The sequence below is a fragment of the Mustela erminea genome, chromosome 3 (assembly GCF_009829155.1).
Source record: "Mustela erminea isolate mMusErm1 chromosome 3, mMusErm1.Pri, whole genome shotgun sequence".
Taxonomy (NCBI): domain Eukaryota; kingdom Metazoa; phylum Chordata; class Mammalia; order Carnivora; family Mustelidae; genus Mustela; species Mustela erminea.
The window spans coordinates 124274123-124283687 of NC_045616.1; the positions used below are offsets into that span (position 1 = coordinate 124274123).

At 39.7% G+C, this 9565-nt stretch overlaps 1 protein-coding gene across 2 annotated transcripts; it reads right to left on the reverse strand.

The window, feature by feature from the left end:
- Window positions 1-5721: 5721 nt before the first annotated feature.
- Window positions 5722-9112, reverse strand: SPINK7 (serine peptidase inhibitor Kazal type 7). 2 transcript variants are annotated; one of them, XM_032337400.1, is made up of 4 exons: window positions 9010-9112; window positions 8146-8171; window positions 7307-7431; window positions 5722-5953 (listed from the first exon to the last, which is right to left on the reverse strand). In XM_032337400.1, exons 1-4 carry the CDS (start codon window positions 9068-9070, stop codon window positions 5908-5910), a joined length of 258 nt encoding a protein of 85 aa, XP_032193291.1. In that variant the 5' UTR covers window positions 9071-9112; the 3' UTR covers window positions 5722-5907. The 2 variants fall into 2 exon arrangements, with proteins under 2 accessions (XP_032193291.1, XP_032193290.1); XM_032337399.1 differs by having other exon boundaries at window positions 7307-7434.
- Between the last annotated feature and the right edge of the window lie 453 nt (window positions 9113-9565).

A 9565-nucleotide genomic window follows, 5' to 3' on the forward strand; every position in this document is an offset into this window, starting at 1 on the left:
ACAATCCAAGTATCCATCAATGGACAAATGACTGAATGTAGTAAAGCTATAGAATGGAATATTATAATGCTACAGGAAGGGATGAAATACTGACACATGCCACAACATGGGTTAACCTTGAAAACCTTATGCTAAGTGAAGGAAGTCAGACACAAAAGACCTATAGTGTATGACTCTATTAATGTATGATGTCCAGAATAGTAAATTCGTAGGCAAAAATTAGATTCTTGGCCTCCAGGGGCTGGAAATATGGGGGAATGAGAGTGACTGCCAGTTGGTTTGGAGTTTCTTTTTGGAGTCACGAAAGGTATTAAAATCAAATAGTGGTGCTGGTTGCACAATTTTGTGAGCAGACTATAATTTTACATTTTAAAAACAAGAATTTTTGTAACTAATGCAATGCTGCTTGTTAATTATACTTCAATTTTTAAAATTAAAAAAACAAAAACATGAATTTTATGGTATGTGAACTATTTCTCAACAAACAGCAACAACGACAACAACAAAAGATCCATTCAGGATCATAAAATATTATGTTCTTTAGTCCCTTTCAAAGCAGAATATTTAAAAGGCCCATTCTTGGTTTTTCAAAGTTGTAGGTGAGTTATTTTATAGAAGGTTTCTGAATTGCAGTTTGTCTCATGATTCCTAATAGTTATATTTGGGTTGTACATTTTTGGCAGGGAAATACAGAAGTTATTCTGTATTCTTCATACTGTATACTTTGAGATAATATCCATGATGTTGATTTGCCCTATCACTGACTATGCTAACTTTGATCACCTGTGCCCATTAGTGTCTAAAATGTTTCTCCACTCTACTGTTACTCTTTCTCCTTCCAAAATTAGTAAATATTTTGTGACAAGATCTCTTGAGATTATTTGAATATCTCATCTTTCATAACAGTTTTACTCATGGTATTAAGTGAGGCCATGTTCAAATGGGGCAAACTATATAAGTAAATTCATGTAATCTTTTATGTTCAGATTGTACATTTGCCTTTTCACTTTCTAATATCAATTTCTAAGGAACTGAAATGTTCCCATATCCCAAACCAAGAAAAAAACTCCACAGCAATTACTGATCATGGGCCTTTACTTTAAAATACCAAACATATTTCCAAGAATGTAGTCTATATGTTCAGGCCCGGGTAAATGTTGGAGAAGGATGGGCATACAGATCTTAACCAACACTTTCATTTCCATAGAACTGTACAGTTTACAAAGCATGTTCACATGCATATATCATCTGACTCTCACAATGCACAGGTTAAATTAGGGATTATTATTCTCTTGATTTTGTCAATAAGGAAAGAGATATTGCACACATAAATGACCAACCTACAGCCACACACCTGGTGATGTCCAAACTGGCATAAGCATACAAGTCTCCTGTTCCAAGTTTTGTTGTGTTCTCCTGAGCTGCTTGGTGGAGTTTTATAATGAAGACAATGATGACGAATATGCCAGAGACTTCAGTGATGCAAGTGCTGATCAGTATATAGCTAAGTGAGTAAAACTGAATAAAGTCATTTTTTTCTCCAAGTCCTAAACTTAGAGAGGTAAAAATTTAAAAATACACCTACTTTACATTTACATTTATGGTGGTTTAAGAGCTTCCCTGGGGCAAAGATATACTCTTCCTGGCAGAGAAAAAGAAAAGAAAGAAATACATACGACATAGTAAGATATATATATATATATGTGTGTGTGTGTGTGTGTGTGTGTGTGTGTGTATATACGTGTGTGTACACACACACACACACACACACACACATATTGTTTGTATGTTTTGTGTTTTCCATTGATATTAAAAGCTTATGATGAAAACCAAAGTCTTTCATTGCCAATATCGCTTCAGTGGGAGCTAATTTTAATCATTTCTCTTCTAAGGTTGTTACCATCATAATTCTCAGTGGTATACTTAAGATTCTACCATTTATTGATTGGTTGGCTGATTGGCCACCATTTTTTAAAATATTTTCATTGTGTTATGTTAGTCAGCATACAGTACATCATTAGTTTTTGATGTAATGTTCACTGTTTACATATAACACCCAGTGCTCCATGCAATACATGCCCTCCTTAATACCCACGACCAGGCTCACCCATTCCCGCACCCCACCTCACTCCCACTCTAAAACCCTCAGTTTGTTTCTTGGAGTCCACAGTCTGTCATGGTTCATCTCCCCCTCCAATTTACCCCCTTCACTTTTCATTTCCTTCTCCTAATGTCCTCCATGTTATTCCTTATGTTCCATAAGTAAGTGATACCATATGAGAATAGACTACCATTTTGGGGGAAAGTTGTTAATTTATATTATCTTCCCACTTTTAGTTCTTCCAAAATTTTGATGAGTATATCATGATTTTTCAAAAATTCTGTGTACTACCTTTATAACTTTAAATAATATATCTTAGTCACTTTCTATTATTTTCATCCTTAGGCAGCATCTTATAACCCTACAAGAAACTTACCTGCCTCCATACACTTCCCTCAGTCAACTTTTCTCTCTAAACATTTTACACCTCTATGTTTACTTTTACATTTCAGATGTTAAAAATATGCACATTCTGTTCTCTATGCCATAATTCATTCTTCTACAGTTCAACCACAGGTTGATTCCAAAATTTAAAGAACAATAACTATTTCTAAACATCATTTATAAATATTAAAAGGGTTCTGGGACTATATCAATTGGAGACCAAATCTAGACTTCAATTTTAGAAAGATCAGAAAGATCAGAAATCTAGGCAATGAGTTGTGGTAAGTGTTGGAAGAAAAGGGGCAGTGTCACCAACAGCTTGTACCTGCCTTGGATACAATATGGACCAAAGACCTGAGGCTGTTCAGGTGTGCAGTGAAGCCAGATGTCTCCTCATTGTCTTTATGCAGTGTGTTGTGTAGAACCAATGCTCACTAGACTCAGAGCCAGCAGAATTTAGAGTTCTGCAATTCTGCCCATCATTTCCCTTTGGGAACTTTTTATCTCACCTGAGAAGCTAGGCTGATTAAATGAGGCAATGAATATGAAAGTATTTTGTGAACTATAAGTGTTTTATAGATGTTATATACTGGGTCATTTCATAGTAGAAGGAGTTTGATTCCTGAGAGTATTGAGATATGATGGATGAAATTCTGGAAATACTTCTTTGGGCCCTGGATTAGGAATAGCAGATATGGGTTCTTGTCCTCATCTTCCATGTGAGCAATGAGGATACCTAGCTATCCAATGTAGATAGCTCAGAGTTTCTGTCCATAAAATGAGGCTGTTAACTGGCTCTCTTTCATCCATGATGACTGGGAATTATTATATAGGTGTGTACTTTGCCCACATTTTGCACCATGGTTCCGTTGATCTTCATGCACAGTCAGCAGAGATTTTTGTAGGTTTTTCCATCTGTACCATACATGGGGGTGAGGATGAGCTCACAGTGTAGGGGTATGCCCATGCCATGGTCTTTATCATAATCCAACTATGAGGAGAAAGAGGGATTTTGTGTACAAAGAAATGAGCTTCTGGGGATTCAGTTCTGCTGAGGATATGTGAGTGAGGTCAGAGGAAGAATGAGAAGGACTGAGGTAGCCAAAAGTTTGAAGACAGCAGAGGAAAAAGGGGTGAGGCAAGTGGAGCAATATGGAGATCAGGTTCCTAAGAAGGTAGAAACAACTGAAAATATATAAGAAAGATTAATGAAGAGCACTGGGAAAATGCGGGTGTTTGTTTAAGACAGGGCAAACAGTGGCAAGTGGAGGGATAGATCAAGACCAGGAAAAATAAAGACAAGAGAAGCTGAAGATCTAAGAAGGTGGGAGGAATTGGCATGATGAGAAGAACACAGCAAACTGAGAAACTTGTGGGGTTGTGAGCAACTCAGGCGAGGGGAGGCTCCACACACATGAGCAGGTATGAGACACTCAGGAGAGGATCACACCAGTAGGGGAGAGAGCTTGCAACCGGGAAGTGAGAGCTACTGAAGGTGGTAAGCAACTCAAGAGGGCTAAGCCAGCAAGATCATTTGACCACCTATTCCAAGCCCTTCACCGTCCAGATCACCATACAGATCCAAGCCCTTCACCGTCCAGATCACAACTTCCCCCTATCTGCTACTTTTACTTAAGCAGCTCTGTTTGTCTAAGATACTTCCCTATCCTTGCTCTTCTTCACCGTTTCCATAGTTGACTTGGCCGTGTTCTGGCTTGACCTTGACTTTGAACTTGACTTTGAATTTGACTCTGATTCAGACCCATACTTTATCCCAATCATCCATACCATGTTAGGTGTGTCATGATCATGGGGACAGAGTCTGTTCTTACATGATTATATAACACTTTAGCAGCAGAATATAAATGCAGCCATGATCCAACTATTTATAAGTGTTTTTATACCACTTTTATGAAGTTACTCTAGCTATGGATTCCCTCTCTCTTCTTCTTCTTCTTCTTCTTTTTTTAAAAGATTTTATTTATTTATCTGATATAGAGAGTGGAGAGATCACAAGTGGGGGGAGAGGGAGAAGCAGGCTCCCCGCTGAGCAGAAAGTCCAATGTAGGGCTTGATCCTACATTGACCCTGGGATCATGACCTAAGCCAAAGGCAGACACTTAACTGACTGAGCCACCCAGGCACACCTCCCTCTGTCTTCTTGAATCTATGAGGAGATAAGATTTCCACAGACCTCTTTGTATCTTTAGGGCAGCCTGTTGATGGACAGGACTATCCTTTTTCAATCTCTGGGCCACAAATAGTTCTGGAACAAGTGAGGGAAGAAGTGAACATGGGGAGGAGAAAGTAAGGACCATGAAAATACACCAAGGCCTAATCTGGATCACTAGTTTCTTGTGAGCTATATGTCTATCATTAAAGACTTCCTCAACGTGTTGTGGTCACATAAGCATCCTCTGTAGAAGGAACTCCAGCTTCATCACTAAGAATGAATTATAGACCTCTGTATTTAAAACAAATGTACAATTTGCCAATAATTTAAATTTTGTCTTGGTACATAGTGGTATCTGCATTTTACAGTTATGAAAGGGAAGTGTTAGGTCAACCCTGCAGTCGTCAGTGCCAGAGATGTTCTATTAAGGCTACAGCAGGAGGTTAGCAAGATGAGAGACAAGAAAAGAGAAATTATGGAATGTTCATGAAAAGAAATGGGCAGGAAAATCTTCCCTCCAGGGTTGACTTCTTTTTTTTTTTTTAAAGATTTTATTTATTTTTTATTTATTTGACAGAGATCACATGTAGGCAGAGAGGCAGGCAGAGGGAGGGGGCAGGGAAGCAGGCTCCCTGCTGAGTAGAGAGCCTAATGCAGGGCTTGATTCCAGGACCCTGGAATGATGACCTGAGCCAAAGGCAGAGGCTTTAACCCACTGAGCCACCCAGGCACCCCCAGGGTTGACTTCTTATAATGAAGGAAGTGCCCCTCCAAGGAGCTTTGGAAAAGAGACTAATATAAAGGACCAGTATGGTCCATAGACTAGTTCCCAGTGGCAGGTACTGATTAAGGAAAGTAAAGACTCCAGGACAGTGTAAGGTGTTCACTGATGTGTATGTATGTGTGTGTGTGTATGTGTCTCTTGGAAGTCACTTGGTATTCTTCATACAAAATTTTCTCCTAAAGAAGATTTATATGTTTCTCGGTTCTATTTTTCAACTGAGTTATTATATCCTGATCTAAGTAACAAATAAAAGCAGAAGTAAAGATAAACTCTCTGGGGAGATTCTTTTATTGAGGTACAAAAAGAAGCCTGGAAATCAGTAAGGCATGAGTTTGAGGAAGACCATGACTTTCTTCGCTCAAAAAAGAGAGCACTGCCCAAAGCACTGGCCAAGATGAGAGTCAGAGCCAAGGATGATGATGACGGTGAAGATATCATCACTCTGTACCCATGTCTGTGGAGAAGTTAACAACTTCCTTCATGAAGAAACTGAACTTTTCCATTACTTTTCCTATGAGAAAACACATAACAAGATTCATTAAACAAGAGGAAATATTATATAATTTCAGAGCCAAAAAAGAACTACAGAAATTATGAGGCAGAGCTTAATTTTATAGATGAAGAAACTAAATCCCTGAAAAGGAAGGTCCTTGCCACAGACACTTTCTGACAGAGACAGAAGCTGAGTCTCCCTAGTCCAGTGATACTTCTACCCTACCTACTGCCTCCAGGGATCCCAGAACCTGGGCCCATTAACCAATGCCTTATAGTAACAAAGGAGGAGCAGTCCGCTGCCTGCCCCTCAGCCTTTCCTGGCCAGCAAGGCCTGTGATGAAGCTGGGTCCTGCATTCGTGAGAACGTCTACCACATGTCCCCTTCAGTGTCCCTGAACACAAGCCAGCTTCTAGGCCAAGGCCCAATGTGTGCGCATGTTAGAGCATCTTCCCTTTCGTGAATTTTCCCTGTTCCTGAATAGAAATAAAGAGGCAGACATATCCTTCTGAGCTCAGGGCCTAAGCTGATATTCTAACATGTTTAGATAATCACAAAGATGAAAAATACAAGACCAAAGATGGGTAGCCAAAATCCAGTGGTCTAAAAGAAACTTAACAATGAACAAAATGGACTTAGTGTAAGGTAAGAAATGCTAAGGTGCTTGTTCTGCATTAAAGAAGTGACAACTACCTAGTTACGTTGCCTTCAAAAATACTGCACAGACCAAACAAAAATACTTTAGCAAAACATGCCCATGTAACCCAGGTCTAAGCACTGAGAGCTTGCATCCCCCGTTTTAGATAAGAAAAAAAAAAAATTCAGGGTAGGCTTCTCTTCTTCCTTCCTGAAGCTAGAGTTGTTTAGAGCCCCTAGGAATGTGAGAAGGATAAAGGCTCTCTAGCCACAGTTTGTCTAAGAATCAAGCAGTATGGCCACAAGTATCTTAGAAATCATGTAGGATAGTGGTTTTCAGTGATTATTTAGTATGGAGTTCAAGATCTTTCTTTCTAACAAGATACTGTGGAGAACTCCACTACCTAAAATAGCCAAAAGCTGAATTTGGGATTGGAGACCACCCCCAAATGATTCCCTTAGTCCTCTTGCCTCTCTAGAACCTCTGAGCTCCTTGTCTTACTGGACTCCCTCAATTGAGACAGGAATTGGCAGGTGGGTGATGGATGGAACTAGTTCAAGCTGGCAGAGCAGGTAGCCCAAACCTAGCCTGACTGTGAGACAGACAGCTTTCTTTCCCTCCCAGCTGTTTCTGGAATAAGCACAGCTTATGGAGAGTGAAACAGGCTCATAGAGGAGAGGTTTTCAGTGAAGGACACTGGCCACAACTTATTTTTCTTCCCATGAGGTACTCACAAGTTCTCAATGCATAGGTGGCATTCATTCCCATAGGTGATGTAGTCAGAACCACAAACGGGCAGGTATGTGATGGGGCAGGGGATGGCCACCACTGGGTATTTCTTGTAAATGCTGCAGTCCACCTGCTGTGGGCACAAGAGAATGTCCTAGTCTATGCTGGCCTCTGTTGGGCAGGAAGCAAAATACCATCCTAGGAGTCCCAGATGAGATATTCTGATGCCGCTCTGGCTATTTCTACTAATAATATCATGACCATGACGAATACTAGTACTGCTGTCCCCACTTCTGTCACTACTAGCATACTCTGTTAATAATTCCTGAGCACTTCCATGCTAGGTTTAAGCTTAAATCATACATGAATTTTCTTTGTTTAATCTTCATAACAACTGAATAGGGCAGGTTCTACTATTACACCTATTTATAGAGGGGGGAAATTAAGGCTTAAAAACAGAGAAGTTGCATAATGTAAAAGCTAGTTGGTGGTGGGGTTGGGATTTAAATTCAGAGTCCATGCAATTAACCATGATAACTCTGTCCTGCCTCTCACTTGTTGTCCTTTTCATGAAGACTTTACCAACCTCTCAGCTGGAAGTCATCTCTGTCTCCTTTAACTTGAGTTTTTTTTTTTTTTTTTGGTCTACAGTTACTTATATGTATGTCTTATTTCTTCAACTGCCTTCTGGAAAATAGAGGAGATTTTTAAATCTGTGTCCACCTCCTCCTTTGCCCCCTCCCCAAACACCCTGAATTAATTCTACATATATATTTCAAAAAGATTTGTTGACTAAATGACAGTCAATAGGAATTGAAATTAAAATCTAAATCAATATACTCACTGTTGTTAAAGGCAGACTAGCCGCTTCTGAAAGAGAGTTACAGATGGAAAGGTGAAAAATGAAGCAACGTCTTGAGGTCTCATTAATTAATGTTAATTTGGGCTGATGGATTGAGACTTTGTATTTGCATCAGCACACATTCTGTTCTTATATAAAACTCTAGCTGTTTGCAGAAGAAGCTAAATGGTCAATAAGGTAAGCCCTTTATTCGGGCAGGAGAATTTAACCTGTTTCTTCCCTTTATTGACTATGAGGCATTTTCTGGAGCTTATGTCTTTGATAATGATTCAAAGTCAGATAACAATAGACAGCATTGCAGGCACCCCTCCTAAGAGCCTGAAGTGCCACCATCTTTGAAATTCTCCCCCTCTGAATTGATACAAAGAAATAGGATAGAATGCCCTTAAGGTATAAGAATCTTAATTTATTTAAATAATTTTCACCATATAAAAGTCTAATTGTTGACTCCTGGGCTTTGGAGAATTGTGTTTTATTTTGATTCTCCTGGATTAATTTGGGGAGACATCCAAGTTTTTCCATATCATTGCACTGAGGAGTAGTATCTAATAACACAACCACTTCTAGTGACCTTATGGAATGGTAGACTTATGGAGAAATTAGTTCTTTTTTATCTATGGCTCCATGGATGAGAATAAAAATCCTTGAAAGGGAAAACACTGGACCCAACACTCCCCAGCACCTGTTGGTATGTAAGTGTCCCCCTTCTTAGGTCAGGGCTTATTGTATTATAAGCCAGTACCCTTTAAGTCCATATGACCAGACATTTCCCTCTAATGCTGAGAAGGGGTTATTTGGGAAGACAAGCTTAATGGCTACACAGGGCACTCTCTGCCCTTAACTCACCTGGGTTACTGAAGAAATGAGTCATTGTGCAGAGCAGAAGGAGCCCCCCGATGGTCTTCATGGTAGAGATGGCTGTGATGCAGAGGCTGCCAGGGCTGTCACACCAGCTACGTCAGCCAGACCCTAGGAAAGGGGTCAGGTTTATATGCCAGTGCTTGGTTTCTCCACCTTTCCTGTGAGGTCATCCAGAGTTAGTATTGGCTCTGAGAGGCTCTCAAAACACACTGTCACACCCTGGGTGGTGTTGCGGTTCTTGTCACTTAATTGCTACTTATTATTTGACCGAGGAATTGATTATTTGAGGTGAGAAGTATTTTCCTGCCTGCACCAGAGGTGGGGACTGTTATTTAGAATTCTCAACTTCAAGCAGTAGAAGAAATGAACTATAGGCCACTTGGCCTATTTATGAAATAAGTAAAGACGTCAAACTTTTTTTTTTCACCAAATAAAGAATATTAGACTCAGATTAGGCAGATCACACTTAAGTTTATATTCTGCCTCCTGGGGGAAATACTGTTTATTTTTGAAGCAATGAACGCAGGAAGCAAACTGGGAC

Coding starts and splice junctions, on each gene's coding strand:
- SPINK7 (XM_032337399.1), bottom strand. CDS start 9,070: ATGAAGACCATCGGGGGGCTCCTTCTGCTCTGCACAATGACTCATTTC. Junction 8,172..9,009: donor TCATTTCTTCAGTAACCCAG/GTGAGTTAAGGG, acceptor ACTCTCTTTCAG/AAGCGGCTAGTCTGCCTTTA. Junction 5,954..7,306: donor CACCTATGCATTGAGAACTT/GTGAGTACCTCA, acceptor GTTTTCTCATAG/GAAAAGTAATGGAAAAGTTC.